The sequence below is a fragment of the Spea bombifrons genome, chromosome 3 (genome assembly GCF_027358695.1).
Source record: "Spea bombifrons isolate aSpeBom1 chromosome 3, aSpeBom1.2.pri, whole genome shotgun sequence".
Classification (NCBI taxonomy): Eukaryota; Metazoa; Chordata; class Amphibia; order Anura; family Pelobatidae; genus Spea; species Spea bombifrons.
Window position 1 is genome coordinate 49,950,651 of NC_071089.1, and position 25,135 is coordinate 49,975,785.

General features: G+C 40.9%; 1 protein-coding gene across 2 annotated transcripts in view; it reads right to left on the reverse strand.

Annotated features, from left to right (window-relative positions):
* The window catches only part of SLC22A3 (solute carrier family 22 member 3), an 88,277-nt gene extending 63,497 nt beyond the window's left edge, over window positions 1–24,780 (reverse strand). Inside the window, exons 1-2 of one of the 2 annotated variants that reach the window (XM_053461183.1) lie at window positions 24,374–24,780; window positions 23,988–24,289 (exon numbers count right to left, since the gene is read on the reverse strand). In XM_053461183.1, the coding sequence (XP_053317158.1) occupies window positions 23,988–24,289; window positions 24,374–24,407 (336 nt within the window). In that variant the 5' untranslated portion in view covers window positions 24,408–24,780. Of the gene's footprint in view, window positions 1–23,987 lie in introns of both variants that reach the window. The other variant, XM_053461182.1, reaches the window with a different exon arrangement.
* Window positions 24,781–25,135: the final 355 nt, after the last annotated feature.

The following is a 25,135-nucleotide window of genomic DNA, read 5'->3' on the forward strand; positions in this document are numbered from 1 at the left end:
AGGAGTCAGCCGTCAACTTGTATAGATCCTTGTGCTGAATAGATAAGGAAACGCCCAAGCACATAAGAACAAAATGGCGAAGGACCTCTGTTTAGGGTGCCTGGCCAGCATCATAAAATGGAGGGCTAGCCTGCGTCAAAGAAGCTAGAGATAACACCATGATGTAAAGACACTTGTCCCTGGAAGGTTCTGGAAAGTGCCCACGACGGCTATAAAAACCTAAGGCCGCAATCACAAACTTTGAAGCCTCGCCTGCGGTGTTTGAAAGAAGTGCACGGACAGATCCAGGGATCCTTGTGTCCAAGACAAGAGGCTCTTCAAAAAGACTGTTCTGAGGGGTTTCCCAGTCCCTGCTGAGTTGCAAGTTAATCAGCTAGAGGAGTGATAACTACTTGGCTCGGTAATGTATTACTGTATTGACATTTGACACTATAGCATTGATTGCTGTGATGTTGATTGGTTACTTAACTCGTTTTACACACACACACACACACACATACATACATACACATAAGTTTATACACATAATTATTTTCTTTCTGCTGTAGTAAGAGTTCTATATTAAAGTTTTGCTTGATCAAATTGCTGTGTGTTGTGCTGTCATTCCGTATCCTCATTGACTGGGCAAAATAGGAAGCTTGGGTGGTACTAATACCTACCAAAGTTACAAGAGCTGATGGTCCGTGGGTCTGGTGCAGCTGCTCTGTATGGGTGCAAAAGGGTTGGGAATAGGACATGTGGCTGGGACTACTGCCACTGCTGCTGGGAATTTCAATTTTCAACTACTGCATCTTTCCCGGTGGGCTGGCAGACCAACATTCAAAACAGCCGCTGAGCGGCTGCGAGCGGGATGTAAAGCCTCTCCGGCGCTTAATGAAATTAAAGAGGCTGGCGTGCACGCACCGCGCTGCCCAATGGCTGTGCCTCAGCTCTTCGTCCCACCCCTTTTAAGCCTTTCACCGTAGCAAGGTTAGTACCAGGACATCCCACTTCTATCACCACATGTAAGATGGTACCTGCCAGAATACTTCTAGGGTAACAGTAGAGGGAGGTGTTCCGAGACACAGTAGGCTTCAAGATTTTATTGAAACTCTCAGGGAGTGTGTGTTGAACTGTCATTGTGTGTTATATTGTGTTGTGTTGTATGTATAGTGCTAGAGTCAGTATGTGTGCTTATATTTATAGTGCTAGAGTCAATGTGTGTGTATGGTGTTAGAGTCATTGTGTATATCACAGCACTGACCTGGTAAGAAATCAAAAGTGCTTCTAGGTCCATTGCAGCCAGTTAAGGCTCTGCTGCAGTTCAAACTGCTGCAGAACCAATTAAAAGTGGGCTGATGATGAACTGATCACTCCAGGCCTATAGGAGTAATCGGATCATTATTACAGCCACTGGATGAACCTGTCCTAGAGAGAGAAGAGTCTCCAAGAGCTCTCCTGTAGAATTAATTTTGTTTATTAATGGGGCTAGCTCCAGCCAGCATTTAGCAGGTGAAGAGTAGGAAGGAAGTAATCATGGTCAAATGTTGCTTCCCTGACCAGCGTAGAAGAAACTGACCTGGAGACTTTCCCCGTATTATTGTGCATTGTTGTAGAAAATCCATATATATATATATATATATATATATATATATACACTTAAAGTGTTGCATGGTAACACACTCATGTGAGATAAGGTTGAAGCCCATCAGGGAGAAACGTGCAGCGTGTCTAATTTGAGCTGCAACATTTTTTATATTTTGGGCATTTTCCTTTTTCATTTTATTGCTAGGATCTTTGTATATTTTTGGGTTTCTGTGCCTGTATATCTACTGACTGATGTAGGATGCTGAAAACTATAATGTGAGATAGTTTATGCTTAATAAATTTGTTGAAATTTGATTTTCTGATTTCTTTTATTCATATCCTTTTGAGTGCCAGCCTTGATGGAAGAATGAGAAAACGTTTATTTTGCAAAGCCTGCTTATCTCTATTCACATTTGAGTGCATTACTGTACAGCACAATAACTCTTTTTATATTCATATTAATTGGAATATTGGAAGTCTGCCTGCATCAACATAGTATTTTATTTAAGGTTGTAAATAGTCTCAACCAAATTCTCTGGTAGATTGTACTGAGCGCACAAATTAACACTTTAATGTGTATACACTTTTTTATGTGATAAGGGAGTCACCTGTGATTAACTGTGCAGGTAGTGTAGAGTATGTAGCATATATTTCTTTTGTATTATATACATTTTTATGTGATTACGCTACATGCTGAAATTTCATTTAATTAATTAAAATAGTCTTGATTTATTTATTTATTAGATATTAAATCCCTGATGTGTGTGATATGGCTAAGAAATATTTTTCTCTATTCAGATTGTGGTTGTACTGTTACAATGAAGGCATGTTACATTTTCAAGGTACAAAGTTACCTAGATGGATGATTTTTTTCTGTAACTCCATAGAAGTAATTTGGTAGTAAGTAGAATAGAATTCTTGAAGATTCAAAGTATTGCAGAGATAGAGTGCTCCAAACTTATGTGTGTCAGGACTAGTTAGTGAATCTAGTTGAAGTTTACATTGCAAATAAAAAAACTGAGATTACAGTATCTGTACATATGCAATAATTTCCCCGGGGCAATCCAAAGTGAACAGTAAAACATAAACATACCTGATTGAGAATATTCGTAGTAACAGTTCAATGCTATTAAAGAATTGTAAAACAGAGCAATATAAGAAAATAATTATGTGTTCAATACTAGTATAGATTAAGAAAATTCCTTTAGCTTTCTATGGGAAATGTCAAGTGTAAAGCCTTTCATTGTATACATTTTGCAGAACTCTAACATACACATATCTTTGTTATCTCATTCTGCTGGAAACTCCCTACTGAACTATTACATCTGTTGCAAAAAAGGGTGATTTGGCATCACACTAAAGTGTTATAACCAAATCACAAAAAATATAGATATTTGAATTATAATGTTTACCTTACACCCGAGCACTGTTTTTAGATAAAATGCCTATTATATAACATTTAGCATTGATTTCAGTGCATTTTGCTGTATGCAAATCAGTGGCATTAGAAATGAGATTTACTTCAGTACACCTCCTTCATATCATGGACTCCTATTGACTGTGAACTAGCATGAGTAAAAGTAGTTTCCATAACTTCATATGTTGGTGCTTCTGATCAAAATGTATTGGACACCCTTTGATAAAAAAAACAACAAACATACAAAGAATTTCCATGAAAGTTATGTTCTAACTATACATTGTTAATTTGTAATAAGGATGCTTACAAACTACTCTACAGAACATAAATGCAAAAAAAAACAGAAGCTCTGCGACAGATCTAAAAAAGTAGAAATAAATTGTTACAAATTTTTTTTAACAAAACAAAGTAATGTAGTCCATTATGAACAAAATCTAACTTTTATTTGGTATATAAAAATGTGTACAAAATGGACAACTTTGACATCAAAGATTAGGAGGGACTTTGGCTATTTATATTTAATCTTGCTCCTAGCCTCAGTTGCCCCTGACAAAGCAGAGCTTTATAGCGAACCTTTACGCACATTTACCAAAAAAATACCAAAACAAGCCAAAAAACCTTACAACAACTTACTGAGTGTTTGGCCACACTGGTAACAAGAATTTGTTAAACATATCAGCTTAGTTTTGCAACAAACATTATTTCCGCTGATCATCATGTTTTTTTTTTAACCTTTTTACAATTGTCAGCCATAGCATTTGAAAATATGCCATTGTCACAGGTGTGTACCTAGAGTATTTGGCACCCAGGGCAGATTTTGTATGTGGCCAACTAGAAAAAAACTAGAAATCTGACAAAATAAATTATTAACTTATAAATAACTTAAGTAACTTAAATAACTGCCCCCGCCCCAAAAAAGACTGCCTGTCCCATTTCAGCCACTAAACACTCATTCATTCACTCATTCACTCTCCCACACCCCCTTACCTCTCTTGCAGATTTTAAACAGTTCAAACTATGTCAACAGTTAAAAAAAATACAAAAGCTAATCTGGTTGTAAGAGTTTTGTAAAACGCTTAGTCCCCAAATTACATTGACAACTAGAAACACATAGATTATCTTTCATGCTTTTAACTCAAACAACTGCTGGGTACAACACCCTTATAAATTCACAGATTGTTTTTCAGAAATATGTTAAATGAATAAGCATCACCCTAGCTGAGATATCCATGCACCGAAAATCTAATGATGTTTACTAACTACACCCAATGTGAGATCCACCTCCATAGAACCCACTCAATGCAAGAACGCTAGAAACACACTTGTAACGAAATGCAGCATTACTTCAAGGCCTTTGTCTAAGATTAAGTGAGTACTGATCATCGGGCTCTAAGGCTGAGTATGGAGGAAAGTGTCTTAATGGAGCCCCCTGGTAAGGTCCAACCAGGACACTCAACATCTTATAGGTGAGAATTACACTTTTGACACATACTGTTTTAGGGCTAGTAAGTGCACCATGGATACTCAGACCCTTCTTTTGTACCTTTTATATTTCTCACCCTGGCTTAGTCTGTGGCTGGTCAGTGGTAGAAACATTTTTATGACACCAGCCATTAGCTGGGGCTTTAATGGGCCATTTTTCCGCACATTTCCGCACATGTCACTTTTTTATTTTTGGAAGGCTTGAGTGAGTTTATGCATGTTTAACATTGTTGGGGGATGTGGGTTAACCCTTTGGCTCCAGTGACTGGCCCCCCGAATGCCAGCACACTCCAAAAAGATGTGTTGCTCCAGACAGCCCCCAGTTCCAAATGGCAGACCTGCTAAGGTTTATTTACTGAACATTACTGAATTTGTGGAACAGTGCCTTTAACACCAAACATTTACGGATGCGTAAAACAAAGCAAATGGTGGTCTTTGATGGTTTAACGATAAACTGCCACTATTTGTAAATAGTTAAATGTATCCTTGAGAATTCTGTAAATGCATTAAACATAATGAAGTGTGTTCCCTTGCAACGTGTTTCTATGGGAACATGATAATTAGAGTACAAAACCTTTGTCAGTAAGAAAGTGAATGTTACAATGCCTGTAACCAGTCCCTAATTAAAACCTTTTCTCCTTTTTTACTGATTCATTAGGGTACATTGTGATTTTAATAAACAAGCATTGTAGCATGGCAGACTCAGTGAGGCACCTGCTATTTCACTACAGTTACTCCTTAAAAGCTCAGAAACCTAGGGACCAACTTTAACCCCTTAAGGACAATGGGCGGTTCTTAAACCCATTGAAAACAATGCATTTTGAACCTGTACATGTACGGCTTTGTCATTAAGGGGTTAAAAAAATCAGAATCACAATAAACTGCTGTGCATCTATGGGAATTCACCATATGTGCAGGCATTATAATATTTAAAAGAGATTATCAATTTTGCAGGGCCATCCTGCCCTCTTGCCCTGATTCACCTTAGATGCCTTCCCATTTGTGTCTTTGTGCCTAGTCCTTGTGCTTCAATATCTTTAGTGGCGCCTCCACGCGTCATTCTGTACATGGTTAGGCATCCTGGTCGCATCTGACGTTTCATGCACAGTCAACTATTTAAACAAGAAGTGGAGTGTGCATCATCATCCGTGTAGAGAGCCAGTTGCACAGTAATGTTTGTGTGCATTCTCTCTCAATATTGATTTCTTGGTTTTATATCAGCATGATTTTGATTTAACATCACCTGTCCCAATCCGTGACTTCTATTTAATTCCAATTGCCATGACATTTTGTCCTGTATTTGGAGTTAGGTTTTACCTCTTGGCATTTTGATTCCAGAGTGAACCATAATCTCTCCCCTCAAAAAGGTAACCAGAAAAAAAAATACCACCAAAGAAGCACAGTAAAAAAAAAAAAGCACAAAAATAACATAACGAGAACAAATAATGATTATTCGCATTAAATAAAAAATAAACAAGTTTCTTCCATTGCATGCAGTCAATTTTAATGTAAAATATAGGATCAATCCACTTTAAAGAGGATCTGCCACTTGAATGTGCGAGAGAAGGAAAGAAATTCATGACAGGAAATTGATCAAATAATACCAGCTCTGCCACAGGCCACCAACTAATTCATGGTTCGTGGGGTGAACAATAGAGCTATGGAACTATTTCCTATAAATACAAATTATTTACAGATTTTCAAACTTTCAAGTTTTCTTAATATTTTCGTAATATTTTTCAACAAAGGGATTCTGGTAAAGTGGAAAAGCTCATCATCTTATGTGGTTCACAATGTGACATGTCCACACATCACACTATGTAGAAAAGGTGATTTTCTCCTCAATTTGTCACAGAAACTTCTTACATTGGTAGGGTGCAGTTAGTTTTAATGTAGAATGATATATGTTAGTCTTTACCAAAAAGGAAAATGTGGCTTTTATAACTACTTGAAGGTGTTCTACTTCTTACAGACATGCAATTTGGTCCCTGATTTAACTAGCTGACTTTCAAAAGCATGTTTTCTTCCAACCACTTTAGGATACTACTCAGAATAGACAAATAGGAAATCTTCAAGCTGATGCCAGACTTATCTTCCTCACCCATCGTTTTACTAAAACCTCTCCTCTCTGTCAGTCTCTTTACTAGTTGACTGTGCGCTTCAGGATTAATAAAAAAATTCTGGGTCTTACTTTCAAAGCTCTTGATCACCTCCTAAGAACTTTTAAAATGGGCTTCCACCGCCATACAGTGTATGGTGGAAGTTGATGCCCGGGAAGGATCACACATGGCCCCTAATGCCGATCTCTGTTGTTGCTGAATGCCTCGACATTAACCCATGCAATGCTGCAATGGGGTCATACACAATTGCGGCATTGAAGGGGTTAACATGCCACGATCGCTCTTAATTGAGCAATCGGGAAGCAGGGAAGGGTTGGGGCTGGTCTCCACACTCATGTGGAGACCGAAGAATCCTTTTTCCCTGTCCCTAAACCGGCAAGAGCAGCAGAGCCTCGTACAAAACGGGTATTAACCAATAAATGCTGCGATCATTGCAGGGGTTAACGCTGCACTGACGCTCTCGTGGAGCGAGCAGGCAGCAGGGAGATTTTGTGTCAGGTCTCCACACTTGTGTGGGGACCCAATCAACAAACAACCACCTTTTCCTGAAGCTGCCTGTGGCAGCTGAAAACAAGATTGCCGGTTTGCTGACGATTGCATTTTGAGCATACAGAATCGCTCCGTGGGAGTGATCGAAGGCTTGGGGGGGCTTGGGGTGGCTGTGCTGGTCTGCCCAGATGCCTGGGCAGACAGCAGCAGCGCCCCGCGATCACCACGATCAAGGTCTGCAGGTACCATGTAACCATGGCATACCAGGCACGTCCGGGTCTTGAAGGGGTTAAAGTAACACGTAGTTACAGAGTAGAATGCATTCTTCTTTAAGGGGGTGTTATGGACACTTTAAATGCACTTTAAATGCACGGTTACGTTCTGTTCGAAAAGGAAACATTTTTTCCAATATACGTATATAAACAACAAATTACACTGCAACCTGAGTTTTTAGAACTGGTGTTCTTTTTTGTAGTGGAAATACCCATGAACACAACAGTGGCTCTTACAGGAAAGTCTAGTAGTACTGTAACTGACTGGTAAGGTAAGATGGTTGGCACAGACGTTAACCCCATCCAAATTTATGATGCAAGATTTGCTGGTCGATGGAAATATGATTGTGGAAGGATGCTAAATGGTGATAACTCTCCTCTTTGTAAAGAGTTTTTTTTTAAAAAAAAAAAAACCAGAAATCATGGATGTAAATGGGGGTGAGGGACACAGTTTGATTTCACAGTATTTTGTGCTCACTCACCTCAGTCAGGACATAACCCCATTCTTGGCATTGTCCTACAAATTTGGGACTAGCTACACATGCACTAATACCAGGAAAGAAACTGAGGCATTTCTACAATTCCACATTGTATGAAGAGAAGGTAAATTAATGAGATAAATGGTATGGTGAGTCCTGAAAAAAATATTTGGCCTGACGTCCATTTTACCCATGATATGTGCACACAACCCTAATTCAAAAACCCTAATTCATGTCTTATTTCACTTTAGGTGCAGCATTTACTGGGGATAGACAGAATATGCTATAAACTATAAAGTGTGGCCCTAAACAGGCGAACATGTGTGTGAGGGCAATCATTATGCCCACTGTTGTGCCTCCAAAACACATTTCAGACATATGCCACAGCTTCTTTGAATTTGTGTATTTGTTTATACCCAGGCACACAGATTTCTGTTTCAAAGACTGTTCTAGCTTTACTGGAATCATATATCACTATTGGCACAAAGATGACTGAGGCAGGGTGTAAAGCTGTCAGTGAATGAGGATATGTACGTCAACACAGGTGGCTTAGTAGAAGATCTATTATTAGAAAGATCACAAACTGTCAAGGAATCAAGAAATCAAGCTGTTTGTGAAAGGGCACACAGGTGTGAAAAAATGCTGTAAAGTAAGAATGCTTTCAAAAATAGACATGTAAATACCGTATATTCCGGCGTATAAGACGACTGGGCGTATAAGACGACCCCCAACTTTTACAGTCCAAATATAGAGTTTGGACTATACTCGCCGTATAAGACTACCCCTCTACCCAGCGTACAACAACCAGCCAATCACGGCAAGCGATGTACCTTACCGGTGATTTGCTGACATGCACTGCCCTTACACACACACACACACACATATATAATATATATATCTATATATATATATCTACACATATGCCTGTCCATACATACACATTTATACACTGCCCTCACCACACACATGTATATGTGTATATATATATATATATATATACATATATATATACATATACATATATACACACACCAGTATATATATACATATACATATATACACACACCAGTATATATATACATATACATATATACACACACCAGTATATATATATATATTTCTCCCCCCTTTGTCCCTTTCTCCCCATCTCTTACCTTATCTTCTGTCTTCTTTCTTCCATCCAGTTGTGGGAGCCCGAGGTCTGGCACTTGAGACCTCAGCTTCCCTGCTCTCTAATCACTAGGCTATTGATGCCGAGCGCAGGGATGACGTCATGTCCCGGCGCCCGGCATCAATAGCCGGCGCGTAGTGATTAGAGAGCAGGGAAGCCGAGGTCTCAAGTGCCAGACCTCGGGCTTCCCTGCTCCCTCATCACTACGCGCCGGCAATTGATGCCGGGCGCCGGGACATGAAGGCATCCTTGCGCTCGGCATCAATAGCCGGCGCGTAGTGATTAGAGAGATTGGTGGCTTCGTGGGAACCTCCGGCTTGGTAAGTACCCGGCGTATAAGACGACCCCCCACTTTTAAGAAGATTTTTTGGGGTTAAAAAGTCGTCTTATACGCCGGAATATACGGTAGTTTATTTTATCATTTAACTAAATGCAAAGAGTGCAGAAGAAAAATGTTAATCAAATCAATATTGGACCACCCTTTGCCTAAATTAATTGTTATAGGTACACATGCACAACGTCAGGGATTTTGTAGGTATATAGTTAGATGTATGATGAATCAATTATACCAAACAGGTGCTATTGATTATGAATTTATTAGTTAATGTACAGTATCTCACAAAACTGAGTACACCCCTCACATTTTTGTAAATATTTTATTATATCTTTTCATGTGACAACACTGAAGAAAAGACACTCTGCTACAATGTAAAGAAGTGTGTGTACAGCCTGTATAACAGTGTAAATTAGCTGTCCCCTCAAAATGACTCAACACACAGCCATTAACATCTAAACCTTGACAACAAAAGTGAGTACACCCCATTATTTGCCAGCATTACCTTAACCCTCTTGGGCATGGAGTTCACCAGAGCTTCACAGGTTGCCACTGGAGTCCTCTTCCACCCCTTCAATGACCACATCACAGAGTTGGTGGATGTTAGAGACCTTGCACTCCACCACCTTCCATTTGAGGATGCCCGACAGATGCTCAGTTTAAGTCTGGAGACATGCTTGGCCAGTCCATCACCTTTACCCTCAGCTTCTTTAGCAAGGCAGTGGTCGACTTGGAGGTATGTTTGGGGTCATTATCATGTAGGAATACCCCCCCCCCGTGGCCCAGTCTCCGAAGGGAGGGGATCATGCTCTGCTTCAGCGTGTCACAGTACATATTGGCATTCATGATTCCCTCATTGAACTGTAGCTCCCCAGTGCCGGCAGCACTCATGCAGGCCCAGACCATAACACTCCCACCACCATGCTTGACTGTAGGCAAGACACACTTGTCTTTGTACTCCTCACCTGGTTGCCGCTACACACGCCATCTGAACTAATCGGACCACAGTACATGGTTCCAGTAATCCATGTCCTTAGTCTGCTTGTCTTCAGCAAACTGTTTGCGGGCTTTCTTGTGCATCATCTTTAGAAGAGGCTTCCTTCTGGGATGACAGCCATATAGACCAATTTGTTGCAGTGTGCAGCATATGGTCTGAGCACTGACAGACTGACCCCCCCCCCACACCTTCAACATCTGTGGGGGGTCAGCACTCATACGTCTATTTGCCAAAGACAACCTCTGGATATGATGGTGAGCACATGCACTCAACTTCCTTGGTAAACCATGGCGAGGCCTGTTCTGGGTGGAACCTGTCTTGTGAAACTGCTGTATGGTCTTGCTCACCGTGCTGCAGCTCAGTTTCAGGGTCTTGGCAATCTTCTTATAGCCTAGGCCATCTTTATGTAGAGCAACAATTCTTTTTTTTTCCAGATCCTCAGAGTGGTCTTTGCCATGAGGTGCCATGTTGAACTTCCAGTAACTAGCATGAGAGAGTGTGAGAGCGATAACACCAAATTTAACACACCTGCTCCACATTCACACCCGAGACCTTGTAACACTAACAAGTCACATGACACCGGGGAGGGGAAATGGCAAGGTCTCTCCCAGGCAAAAGACACACAGGGGTTTCCAGATGTTCTTTCCAATTTCTTTTCAAAAAAAGCAACAAAGAAACTGGCAATTTTGAGGACCGTATATGCAGTAGTCAGCCAGCAGATGAAAGACACATCATGCTTACGTCCCTTCACAATGAGTAGATATCCATCAGTGCCATCGGCTCAGCATTGGTACACTCATCTACTGTCTGGAGAAGTCTGGTCAGAAATGGTCAGGAGGTGCTCTGGACTGATTGGCCCCAAATTTATTCTGCACCATGACAACGACCTCAAACATACAGGCAAAGCCATTAAACTATCTTCAGCGTAAAGAACAAGCATTCTTGAAAGTAATGTTATGGCCTCCGCAGAGCCCTGATCTCAACATCATTGAGTCTGTCTGGGATAACATGAAGAGAGAGAAGCAACTTAGGCTGCCTAAATCTATTGAAGAACTGTGGTAAGTTCTCTAAGATATTTGGAACCTACCTGCCGAGTCTCTTAAAAGCAGGTGTACCTAGAAGAGCTGACGCTGTTTCGAAGTATTGATTTGATTTAGATTTTTCTTCTGTTCACCTTCTTTGCATTTTGTTAAATGGTAAAAATAAACTACTTCTATTCTTGAAAGCGTTCTTACTCACAGCACCGAGGTCATGTCTCGGGTGTCCATCCACGGGGTGCCCCATGGAGTGGTAGGGAAGGAGGTCCGTCACGCCATCAATGCGCCAAGGCAGGGCAGACTCCCGGGAGCTTCCTCGCAACTGGAGGACAGGGAGGAAATGCCCATGAACCCAGAAGTCTACCCTCATCACCCCAGCAACAAGGGAATGTTAAGCCCCAACATACCTGCAATTAATTGCCAGGTTATTCTGTTGCCCCATGCACAGAAGCCCAATGTTTTCTCCTGTTTTCCTGCTCCTTGCTCCTGCGCTCATTCTCCCCTTTTTGGACTTCATGCTACGTGACCCTCGGCTTGTTATACGGACCTGTGCTTCTTTGCTGCCTGCCCCAAACCATGACTGCCTCACCATGATTCTGCCTGGCCCCTTTCTTGGATTTGACACCTTCGGACTTTGTTGCCCTCTGCCATAGGGTCCCAGACCCGTTTAGTGGACGTAGTCCCTTACAACAGCATGTTTTTTTACACCTGCCTAAAACCTTTGGAGTACTGTACTTATGAGTATATCGAAAGTAACCTTTCAAAGTCTGTGCTTGTATAGTCCCTAAAAATTAAAAGTATGTTACAATATTACTATGTATCAGCAAAATGGAAATATTAAGAGACATTGCACCTTCAAAAGTTATGGTTCCCCTCTTGCAAGTGTGACTGCACGCACATAAACCATGATTACATGTGGAGATTTTTACTACCACTGATGCTTCCTCTTCTACAGCAGGTCTGGAGCGTATTAAAAGGACACTCCAACCATCATATGCACTTTAATGTGGGATTCCCCCTTGCAAAGATTCAATGGCATAATTGAAAACTACTCAATAGTAACTAATACTCAACACAACTCTCCATAAAACTCTATATACAAACAAAATGTATAACATGCTGGTACATAGAAGTATATTTTTCTTCATGAAGGCAATCTTAAAGGTGCTTACACAAAACACTTATTGCACTTTGAAGTATGCTTAAAAATGCCCATGTTCTAAAATTGGCCCATATCTTCCCAAAAAAAACAAACAAACCGATGCATGTGGGGCATCCATGTACTCTGGGAATGATGGAAAACACAAATTGGCATTTGTTTCTCCAGATGGACATACCTTGGGCAAGTAGATATTTTTTACCGCTAATTTGCAATGAGGTTGGTGGGAAAATTAATGAGCAAAATATGGAAAAATTACCATAGTGCAATACTCTGGGTTTTCTACTTTCAGAAACATAGCTTTATATAGCAGTTTTTTTTCTTTTATTTTGGAAATTATATCAATAAGAACAGCAGTTCTGCTACTGTTGCTGCTTGAGTCACCACGCTCCTCCAAGAGCTGTGCTCAGACATGTTTGGCCCCTGTAGAGCCATTAGGGGCAGGGCCGGCGCGACAATGGAGCCGAGTGGGGCAACCGCTCCAGGCGGCACTTTTGAAGGGCCCCAAGCCCTTTTTTTTTTTTTTTAAAGCCGAGAAGAGAGAGGGCGCCCCTCTCTCTCTACTCTGCGAGCCCTCTAGCTCGGTCTCGGTGCCGGCTTGTAATGTTGAACGCCGGAAGATGACGTCATTTCCGGCGCTCAGCATTACAAGCCGGCACCGAGACCGAGCAGGGAGACTCGCCACAGGACTGCTGAAAGGTAAGTATGGGGGAAGGGGGGGAGTAAGGGTAGATAATGGGGGGGTGGCAGGGAGGGAGAGCAAGGGTAGATATGGGGGGGCGGCATTTTAAACTTCGCCCCAGCGGCATTTTGTCTTGGGCCGGCCCTGGTTAGGGGCCTCATTCCAAAAATCTAATTAGCCTCTGGGCCTGCCCATTTAGCTGTACTTTGACACAAAAATCTCCTCATGGACTCCTTGCTACTGTGGGTGATGACAGTCGGGTCGTGGCTGTGCATGTCCTCATGCTCTGCAGCAGGGCGCAATGGGTCTGGGGGGCTTGTGACCCTGGAAGCTCCCCAGGACAACACTATGGGGGTGGGAGAATTCCAGGAGCTATTGACCCTCCAGCAATACTTGCCCACTATCCTTAACCAGAAAGCAGAAAGAGTATACACTCTTTCCCCTTCTTTACCTGATTTTGTAGGCACTGCAGATCTCCCTCACCCAGACACAGTGGGGGAAAAAGCTACCGATGCTCTATTAGTTATGCGATCCAGGAGATGTCCTACAAACTCTTCGTAAATTGGTAGGTGTCCCCTTCCGTGATCCACCACTACCACTCAGACACACCAGACTCATGCTGGAGATGTGGTGCCTCTCAGGGCTCCCTGACCACATCTGGTGGCATTGTCCTCGGATAACGCCATTCTGGTTGCAGATTGATCCTTCCAAAATTCACAGACAAACTTCAAACTGCATTTACACCTGTTTTTTGTGGATGCTCATAAAAATTTACTTGGAAACCACTCTCCACTGAACTGGACAGTAGAACCCCAAGGTATTTAATGTAGTCTCATCTCTATTCGAAAGGGAATGCCTCCCTAGTGTATGTTTCTAGGTGATGTGGAAGATGTATCTCCAATGCCTGTGATTTTGCTGTGTTGATTTTATGGTATGAAACTTCACTATATTTAGTGAGAACAGTCATTAAGTTTGGTAGTGAAGTTGGGGAAGGATTTTTTATAACTGCATTCAAATTAGGGTGGCAAAAATGTCTAGCATTTGCCTCTTTGAAACCAAGACCTTCTATAGCTGTCACGTCCTACCCAGGCTGCAGAGCTGCATATCTCACTCTTGTTTCAGTTTCCCTGTTTTGCTTCAATCCATTCCTGGATTTCCTTTTGCTCTGTTCTGATCTTCCATTCCTTGTTTCTGCTTCAGCTCTTTGCTTCAGCTTTGTTTCCTTTATAAGGTGTGCCCCACCGGTGTGTTCTGTTTGTCTCAGTCCGCAGTTAAAAGGTATGTTTCAGTGCTATGTGTTTGGCTTACGTGTTTGGTTTGTTTCGTACCACTGTCAGCAGGGATTAGCGTTAGGACCCACCGTCATTGGAGTACTTTGGCGTAGTGGTGGGCTAAGCATACTATGGCCATAAGATGTGACGGAATCTCCAATAGTTATCAAATAGTCCTAGGCTAGTTTCTGTATTTATGTGTGTCAGTCTGTGATGTACCTGTGGGGTGTCCTGACCTGTCCTGTCTGTATCCCCGGTTGAGGGGTGTCCTGTCTTGTTCCATGTTGTGCCCTGTTTTATGAATATCTTGTCTGGTTATGTTTCGTGCCTGGTCTCCCTGTCCCTTGCTTGTTATGTTTCTGCTATTTCCTTTGCTTAGCTTCCATACACCCAGCCTGCAGCATCCTGCACGTGATTCCAGTGATATGTTTCATGCCTGCTCCAGGGTGCCTGTAGGATATCACTTTGTTTCCTTTTGGACTACATCTGCTGCTATGTCAGGGTGCTGGTATGTGGCTGCACAACCCTAGATACTCAACACCCAGGTGAGTGCGGTCACCCTGCAACCAGGCCCTGTCCAACTCCACTACTGCACCGTAACTCCTGCACACAATCTTTGGGTGCGCTGGGTCCTTTCCGTCATCTGTTTGGACCCAGTCCGTGACAATAGCACTTACCTCCATAGATTGTATTATCAGGGTAGCTAATGGCTCTAATGCTAAAATACATAGAAGTGGGGACAATGGACAACCTTACCATGAAATAGTGCAAGCCCTAAATAAAACTCCTCAATTCATAACTTTTCCTGTAAGGGCTGTATACAGTGCAAAAATCATTTTATGAAAAAATGAGGAAAGGTGAATATTGTCAATGCTGTCCTTAAATATGAAGCCAGTTAAACAGCATCTCTGTGTCTAGAGAAAGCAGTACCATTGGAATCTTTAACTGATTGGCCAAATGAATCAAATCTAAATTTTCTAGATTGTATGAATGGATTATATAGATGAATATGGTTTTAAAATAAAGCCCTGCTTACCTTAAAAAAAACATATATAATTATTGTGGGTACACTAAATGAGAAAAAATTTGGTTGAACAAGGACAAAACAGAAATGTAGTAAATACTGTTGTCCACAAGTGTAAAAATGCCTTAGTCCTGAAGGGGTTAAATGAGTTTTAAACTAGACGTTATTCAAATTTGTTATGTACTGAGCAGAGCCTTGATAACTATTCAAGATATTTTCATTAACGTTGGTAACCAAAGATTTATTTAGGGCAATTCTGACACTTTTTATGCCAATCGCTTCGTAAAATTGTGGTAAAAAAATGTTTTCTTTGATTTTTTACATATTGCAGTATTGTAGTAGATTCCTCGTACAGAGTTCCAAACAAACTCAAAATCCGCATTATCATCCACGTTCCATTTGACACAGTATAGTTTCAAGTTATTCTCATGTACACTCCATATTGCATGCTCAGTTGGAACTAAGGTTGTTATGGAAACTAGGGCAGTACAGAACTGAGGAAATTACCCTCCTCCCAGCAATCCTTGGGATGTTGACATGTGAGCCTATGAGAAGTGGAGAGCTCAGAGTAGTGCTCAGAGCATGGCAAGGCGCCTTTAGGGAAGGTTCTTTCTGGTAAGCTTACCAACTGATATAGTCCCAAACTAAAGACTTTGATGTTGCACCATCCCAGTAGGATTTCTACTAGAAATATAAGCTTATCACTATGCAGAAAAGCCAGCTACAAAAATCCCAGCTTGGAGTTAAAGATGGTCCAAGCCTATACCAACAAAGGCCTCATGTTCCAGTATTTTGGGCATCATGTTTGTGCTGAGGAGCTGAGTTCCAGTGTTCAGGATATCCACTTGAGTATATGCTGGCTGCCCCTGATAAGCAGGATGGACACCTGAGAGGCTGTCAGAGGTAGGCAGGCATTAAAGGCTTCCATTTTGTGAAAGCAAAATAACCAGAGCATAAAATCCAGACAGACACCCTCCTTTACTGCAGACAGAGGCACTGTACACAAGTCCCAACAGGTCCCTTCTCAACCCTGCACTAACTAACCCCTTTAGTACCAGGGTTTTTCATACTCAAATACCAGAGCTTTTTTGCCATATGTCAGTTTATTTTCCTTTCCTCTTTCGTGAACGGTTTAACCATGTAAACTACATTGTTTTTTAAGAAGATATACCATAATTACATGATTAGCGGAAAAATAGTAGGATTAATTTAGTAAAAACTAGAGAAAATTGGAGAAAAACAAATTTTTCATTTAAATTGACAGAAAAAGTGTAACAATTCAAGTGCCCTTTGTTTGGAAATGCCTCAGTTATATAGAATTTCCAGCAGTTATGGGGTACATATAAGGTGTACATTATGGTTTTGTAACAATAACTTCCTGTGCTTCTTTCACCAACACTTCTCTGTTGCTTAGGATTTTTGCACATATTATATGTTATGGCAGAGATATGTAGCCAGATGGGTTCAGCTGCCTCTCCAGATTTTGTAAATACCCCACATGCATAGGGCTTTTGTTTTTTTCTGGACATTACAGGGCCCAAGCTGGAACATGCCCATTACCTTTGCCAAACATGATATTTTGTAGACTTGTGCATTTGGATTCGTATGAATTGCAAATTTACAGTAAATTCAGAGATTCATAGGAAGCTCCGACAAATTTTTGTCCGACATTCGTGGGTCCACATTCACTCACACTCGCTCACTCTCTCACTCTCACACTCTCATTTTCTTTTTGCGCTCTCTCTCTTATGCTTTCTAGATATTTCCTTACCTTCCCTGCCAACCGCTTCCGCTTCTGCCAACTGCCTGAATGGGATATATTTTGCTTGAAATGCAGCCTACCATTAGAAAGGTCAAGGGACTTACCAACTGAGATATTCTTCTTGGGTTGTACATTTCTGAAGATGTATTAGAAGTTATTTTGTTAAATGGGCCTTAACTTCAAGAATCGGTCAAATTGTAGGTGACCTCTAGGGGGTATTGGATATTGTCATTATAAAATGAAGATCAAAATATCTGGCCCTGATCATAATACAGGAGAAGAAGGAGAAAAATGCCTCTGTGCTCCAATCTGAATGTTTGGTGTTTTGTTTTTTATAATTGCCATTATAAGGATCAAGGCTCAGAATTTCATAGGTGTGCGAGGTTTGACATCTGCTCGCTTGGTTAGCTGCCAGACACTCGGCAGCATATATGTTAGTTTGAGCTGTTATTAGGTCAAAAAAAGGTATTGGCTGACTGGCATCAATATCACATCTTATGCCCAGAGATGCAATAAATGGGAGATTTCAAGTTCTAACATATTGGGGTACCCAACATTGGTCAAGGACAGGTTTAATACACCTCAATCTAGGAGGTGGAACCTGGGCATCAGTGTCAACTGACACTAGATACTTGCAGAGTAATTTCTCACTCCCCAATCTACACTGCCTACCCAATTCCACCTAGTCACCCACCAAACTACTCTAACACTATACTACATATATATTTTTCGCCTTCCTTAAAACCCCTCTACACTATAAACAATTCCCTCTAACCATCCACCAAACTTACCCAACACTAAACTTGACTATCTATATATACACCGATCAGCTATAATGACCACCTGCCTAATATTGTGTAGGTCCCCCTTTTGCTGCCAGAACAGCCTTGACCTGTCGAGGCATGGACTACACTAGACCTCTGAAGGTGTGCTTTAGTATCTGCATGTTTCAATTATTCCATAGCTATTCTTTTATGAATTAAAGTCAGGGGCATAACTAGAAACCACAGGGCCCAGGTGCGGAAATTGCCCCGGGACCCCCTAACTTCACCAAGTAACATGTCCCACAGGGCCACCTTTTTCCCAAAAAGTTTGCGAGTGCCTTTGCCCCAAGCAGCTTATCAGTGCCATCCTAACCCTCGAACAGCCTGTTTGTGCCATATTTGCCCTCAGCTTGTCAGTGTCCTCAAACAGCTTATCTGTGCCACGGATTAAAGTAGTATGCAGACAAGAAAAAAGTTATCTGTGCAAATAGGATGAAATCCTACAAATAGGATGAAATGTACAACCTGGTATCTCCAGCTGATGAGATTTAAATTTCAATAGCGTTTGATATATATAAGGAAAAAGGGAGACAAAAAATATGTCACCATTCTTATAGCAGACCTTAACTCCAATATTGGCATTACAACACAGGATATGAAGAAGTTATGGAGACCCATGTGCTAGAAGAGATGAGTGATAACGGAGAGATTTGCAGACCTGTATATACTCAACAATCTGGACATCAGAGGCAGCATCTTTTCTCACAAGTGATTCCATAAGAGCAACTGGGTATTGCCAGGCAGCGCAACAGAGAACCACATTGCCCATGTCTGCATTACCAAGAAATTCAGAAGATCCCAGATGTTAGAGTTAGAAGAGGAGCAAAAGTTGAAGAAGAACTGGAAAGACACATCAGACAGAAAGGTGAAGCACAACAGCAGATGTTTAAAGGACTCCTTAGACCAAGGAGGACTTTGTACTGATTCTGAAGAACAGGTTTGCAGTACTACAGGAGATGTTTGAGGAAGAGAGAGACAGTGCCCTCAACAGCTGGGTGAAAGTGTGAGAGAGACACTTAGATCATCATGCCAGGAACTGCTCGGAGTCAAGAAATGCCAGCAAAAAGAGTAGATCACAGCCGAGACCTTGACCAGGATAGCAGCAAGATTAGAACAGCAGAGGCCAAGGCAAAAGAAGAGTATACTAAAGCCCACAGAGTGGTGAAGAGGAACATCAGGATGGACAAGAGAGACTATGTGGACGTACTGAAAGCAAAAGCGGAAAAGGCAGCATACAGCGTAATGATGAAACAGCTGTACCACACCGCCAAGTGTCTGGAAATCTCAGAACGGGAAGGCAGTTGGACCTGACAACATTCCAGCAGATATGTAAACAGAATAGGTAGCTCGACAATATAGAGGGTAGGACCAAATGAGAACTGGTATTGAGATGAGGTTGTGTACCCTGTACAACCTAACGCAAATGAGTATAAAGACTATTACTGTTCTCTAATGAGGTCCCTGAATGGTATGTTAGAATACAGCTGGTGTTATTGTGTGTGTGGTGTTATAGAATGTTTAAAAGTATTCAATCAGTAGAACCGTGTACAGTGGTTTAGAAACATAGATACATTTATTAAAACAAATACAAAAAATAAATTAAAAAAAAATAGGGTCAGCTGCAGGGCCCTTACAGCTGGACTATAAAATAAATTGCATAAAATAACTTTCCTATAAGATAGGGTATCTCGTTATGATAAAAATTGAGAAATAAGTATAAAATGGGGAAAAAACTGGTTATTGAAATGACACAATATGCTCAAGGCAGTTGATTATTGCATCAAGAGATAATGTCTTTCTCATGTGAAATATGTACAAATTTCATATAGTTGGTTTCTATATATATATCGGAGACCGAGTAGATCACACAATAGTACTGCTGTTTGTTATGTAAAGTATTTCAAATATAGTCCTCTGTGGAAAAAGAGTATATCATATTATTCACAGTTTGTAGGTGATAACGCTTATCAGTGTTCGGTGTGTCTTCTATGAAGACTTCCTTAGCGATCCTTTCTATGAAAATGTTTTTAGATACCGTGTGTCTTTATTGTGATTTTTCAGGAGAACTAAATATGCTGCTGTGCACCTCTCACCGATCTTCTGTTGTGTCCCGCGGAGCTCTCACACTTACCCTGTAGGCTTTATCGTCCGTGCCTTGCCGCTGCCGAGCGGGTTGCTGGCAGTTGTGGGCGCAGACCCAGATGCATCAGTGGAGATGCTGTACAACCCGTTAAGAAGATATGTGAAGAAGAGATTCCAGCAGACTGGAAGGAGGGATACCTCATCAAAATACGCAAGAAAGAGAAACTCAGCAACTGTGCCGACTGTAGAGGAACCATACTCCTGTCGGTGACGGGCAATATCTACAACTGGATCCTCCAAGAGAGAATGAAGGATGCGGTTGATTCATGTGCCATTAAGGAAGCTTGTTAATCCAGTTGGCATTGTACACCCAGTTCCATTACCTGATGTTTGCTGATGACCTTGCACTTCTTTCACATAGCAAACAGCAGACACAAGAGAAGACCAATGTAGTTGCAGCCAAACCATTGCAGGTTGGTCTCAACATCTAAAAGGACGAGGACACGACCCTCAAGATAAACTCCATCAGCAAAGACCTAGTCACACTGAATGAAAGCCACCAGGAAGAAGTGCAGTCTTTCACCTACCTGGGTAGCATCATTGACCAGAGTGAAATTGATTTAGGCGTTAATGCAAGTATTGGCAAACAAGAGCGGCCTTCTTACAGCTCAAGAACATCTGGAGCTCCAGAGAGTTCTCTTTGGACAACACCGATTCAACTACAATGTGAAGTCAATCCTGCTTTATGCAGCTAAAAACTTGAGGACAAACAAAACTATCACCAGGAAGGTCCAGACCTTGATCAACCAGGAAGGTCCAGACCTTGATCAACCAGGAAGGTCCAGACCTTGATCAACCAGGAAGGTCCAGACCTTGATCAACCAGGAAGGTCCAGACCTTGATCAACGAGGAAGGTCCAGACCTTGGAAGGATCATCAGCAACACCAATCTTTGGGAGAGAACTTGCCAAATCTTAATAGAGGAAGAAATCCAGAAGAGAATAAGGGGCTGAATATGGATAGGGCACACTATATGCAAGCTGGCAACCAACACAACCAGACAGGTGAAACCCTCAAGAAAATCGGAAGAGAGAGTTTCGAAGAATCACAATGCTGCCTCAAGGCTGACACTAAACAGATGGGCTACATAGGGAACCAGCTATAGAAAATGGCCCAAGACTAAGGACTTTAGCAGCCCATGCCCTGGTCAGGATGACAGGCGTAAGTAAGTATGTGTTGTACCTGAGGTAGGAACCTACAAAAAGTCAAGTTATATGTTAATTTGCACATGTTAAGTTATGATGATCGGTAAAATATTGTAAGCTTGCGAGCAGGGCCCTCTTTACCTAATGTGTTGATTCATCTTAGTTTATTGGTTCAACTTTTTTCATACCCTTTGAATATATGTATTGTATGCTTTGGTTGAAAAATGATATCCGCTTAATCAATGAAAATTGAATAACAATCCCATTTACGATCTCATATCATTACATCAGACAGAATTTAGTGAAAATTCAAGCTGCTTTTTTTAAATTTATGAAGTAATTATGTAATCAATGTCCTTAAGTGCAAAATGGATAAGACTGCTTGCCTTTATATCTTCCTTTGCTCTAAACCGTTAACCATTTCATACATAACCTGTGTTTAATAAAGCTTTACCTAGAACTTTCATTCAGCTGTTCGCAAAGAAAGTGTTGTTTGATCCCCCCTGACTTGTTTATACTAGCATATTTCACTGCAAAGAATACTATATTAACAAGCTAATAGCTTGCAAGCTGCAGTATATTACAAGGTAGGCATTTAACCAAACATTTCATGACTTTTAATGTCATTAGTGATGAATCATGTGGTTGAAGGTGCCATTACTGGTTTATGGGAGAGTGCCAATGTACTCAATGATCTGTAATACCACTTTGTTGCGAGCAATGCAGCACTGCTAACAAACTGGATATCAATGATTTCATCTATTATAAGGTAGACTAAATAAAATGTTATTGCATAAAATAAAAACATAGCCCCTTTCTGCTTATTTTATAAAAAAAAAAATGGCAATTTAAATTGAATTTGATGAATCAAAAGGGAAATATCTGGAAGAGAAAATATGCCCTAGTACTTTAGAAATTGTTTCAGGTACTACTAATTGCTTTCAGAAACAACCCTAAACTTTACCTAAACGTTTACCTATGTTTGTTTTGCCTAAACTAGCAAATGTGTTGCACTTGATATTTTGATTAGACAGCAAACATGTCAAGGATTCAGATCTAGTCTTGGAGAAGGCTGGCAACTTTTAGCCAAAGGTAAAGCATATACACCTAAAGTTTGACAGTAAGAACACCTTACTTAGGCATGTTATAGTAGAAATACATGTTTAAAGAAAAGCTTGCTATTTGATGTACATTTTATTTTAATAGACTGCACACCTACTGTCCACTCAGCTCCCTGACTTTACTAAGTATGCCAAGCTACATCAAAAATTACTATGAAAATAGATTTGTGGAGGTTAGGGCACAAAATATCAATTTGTTGTGATAGATGCCTCTAGTGGAGATATGTTGCATCAGCATTTAATGAAACATAAAAAAACATACAACTCTAGTTGTAGATGAGGAACATGTTGAGCTTTTCATAGATGCCAGCAAAGTGTCTTTCTGTAAAGAACATATTTAAGCTCACTTTATTAAAACACTGGTTTGCGCAAATTGATAGATTTAAAAAAGTCCCATTACCTACCTGCGATGCCTACTTCCTCCTGTACACATTGTCCCTGTCCTTAAGTGCTTAGCCTGTCTTTGTGTCCATACTATGATTTCAGATCTTCACTGTCAGAAATTGAGACTCCAACAGGGAGGTATGGACACGGCCAGCTCCTGTACCAATGGAGACCGGCTCCACATTGCAGAATTGAGAGAAGACCAGCGGGAAGTGAGTATCGGCAGGTAAGTAAAGGGGCTTCATTCAGTTAATCTTTTATGAGGACCATTATACTTTTAATCTAAACAAGGCGTGCTTCTATATTTTTCAGCAGTTTTCAGGTGTGTATATCTTTCATTGGTTATGCTTACACTAATGTAAATATGATAGCAAAATAGATTGCCATAACACAATTTAATGGTTTAAAATATGGAAATCATTGTTCTGTCCAATAACCTACATGTGAAGCACATATACTTTCTTTCTGCCCTTAATAATACTGCGGAAACCTATATGTCGACATTATTATTGGCTAGATTGCAAACTCACGGGCAGGGTCATAAACTGCTGTTGTGTCTGTATACGTGTGTGTGTGTTTTAATGTTCTTGATAACCACATAAACCTAAATTGTACAGTGCTGCAAAGCATTCTGGGACTTAAGAAATAAAGGTTAATAATAAAATAGCCATGTTCTTTTCATTCATATCATTTAATAACCCTTATGTCCTAGTGTTAGCATGTTAAATGCTGTAAGTCAATACACTCTAAATGACGCATTTAAATTGTTTATTTAGAATTTCCCAAACCAAGGGAAGGGATGGCACGGGGAGGAGGAGATTTCTCCCTAGGCTGCTCTGATTTAAAGATTTTGGAGCACTACCTGAAGCTCTACTGAGTTGAGTTACTTGCATTCCCTCATACAGAAGAAGATTTTAGAATAAGGGCTTCAGAAATTACTCACTGAATCCTTTCTATGCCCCTCTTATGTTTTATGCATAATATTGGGCCACTTAGCTAAAAGTGTCCCCCAGGCTCAAGGGTACCAGCCTCCCTACCCCCACCTAAACATATTCTGATTTGGAGTCCATGTTCAAATTTTACATGATCTAGTGGAAAGACCTGAAATACCTGACTTATTATGGTGGATCGGTACTCTTCATACACCCATCCATCCTGGCATGGTTTGAGAGGCAACTGGCCAAGGCTGTGGTTGTTGAAAGAGGACAGTGGATCAGTACAGCTTACAGATACGGTGGTGATATTCCATTTGACATCGTACATGTGACATTGGCTTTGGTCGGTTCTTTCTGCATGCCTCCAAGGTACAGTAAAGTTCCTTTCTTCATGTGGACTCCAGTCACATCCCTTGCTTATTTCTTCCACCTCTGGATTTCTGCACCAATAGCTTTCCGGTATTTGTCCAAGAAATACTATCCCCACAAATGAGAAGGCAAATGTTACTCCCGTCAGGCATAGTAAAACAAACACTCTCTTCTGGTAGCGTCCAAACTCACCAGCTTCCTTCAACACTTCATCAAAGGTTGGCATGGTCTCCAACGACAAGCTGGAATTTGCTTAGATGCCCAATTCCTTCAAAAATAGTACTTCAAGTAGAGTGCTTAGAGTTGGTAAAATGGTGGCGAGCTGTAAATTTAGTGTTATTTTGAAACTGAGCTGAAACAGCACTGGTGGGATCTTAGACAGGTGCTATAAAAGATGTTAAAAAAAAGCCAAACTTTCCTGAAAACTTCTTGGAGAATATAGAAAGGAGGAATTTGTTTCTTTTGTTCTCTCACTTAACTTAAGCAGTCCTTAATCTATGACTTGTCATGGAGTAAAGTTTTTGAAGTTAATGAAAGGTGTTGCAGTAGTCCAAAGCCGAATATATCCGTGTGTCTGACTCCCAGCTAAGAAGAGCTTAGAGTGCAAGAGGGAGGAGAAAGGACAGCCAGAATCAGCTTGCACAAGGCAGGGGAGAGGGGCGGGAACTCTCATTCTCTGGAGCTCACAATTCTCTGCACAAAATAAAGAATATCTTTCAAAGGAAGAGTGTTGATTTATTGGCTGTTTAACTTATACTTGAAATGTACTTAAAATGTGATTTAAAATGTATGTTAGGAAATGAGAGAAATTAGGCACTACTGTTGCTTGCAATATAAATGGCTGTAACTTGTCCAAGGTTAGATGTGCTTTCAGCCAACCACCTATAAAGCAATACCATTGCAGTGTTACATTGTTTTAATGTATTAATGCGTACTTTAAAAAAGGTCCATATA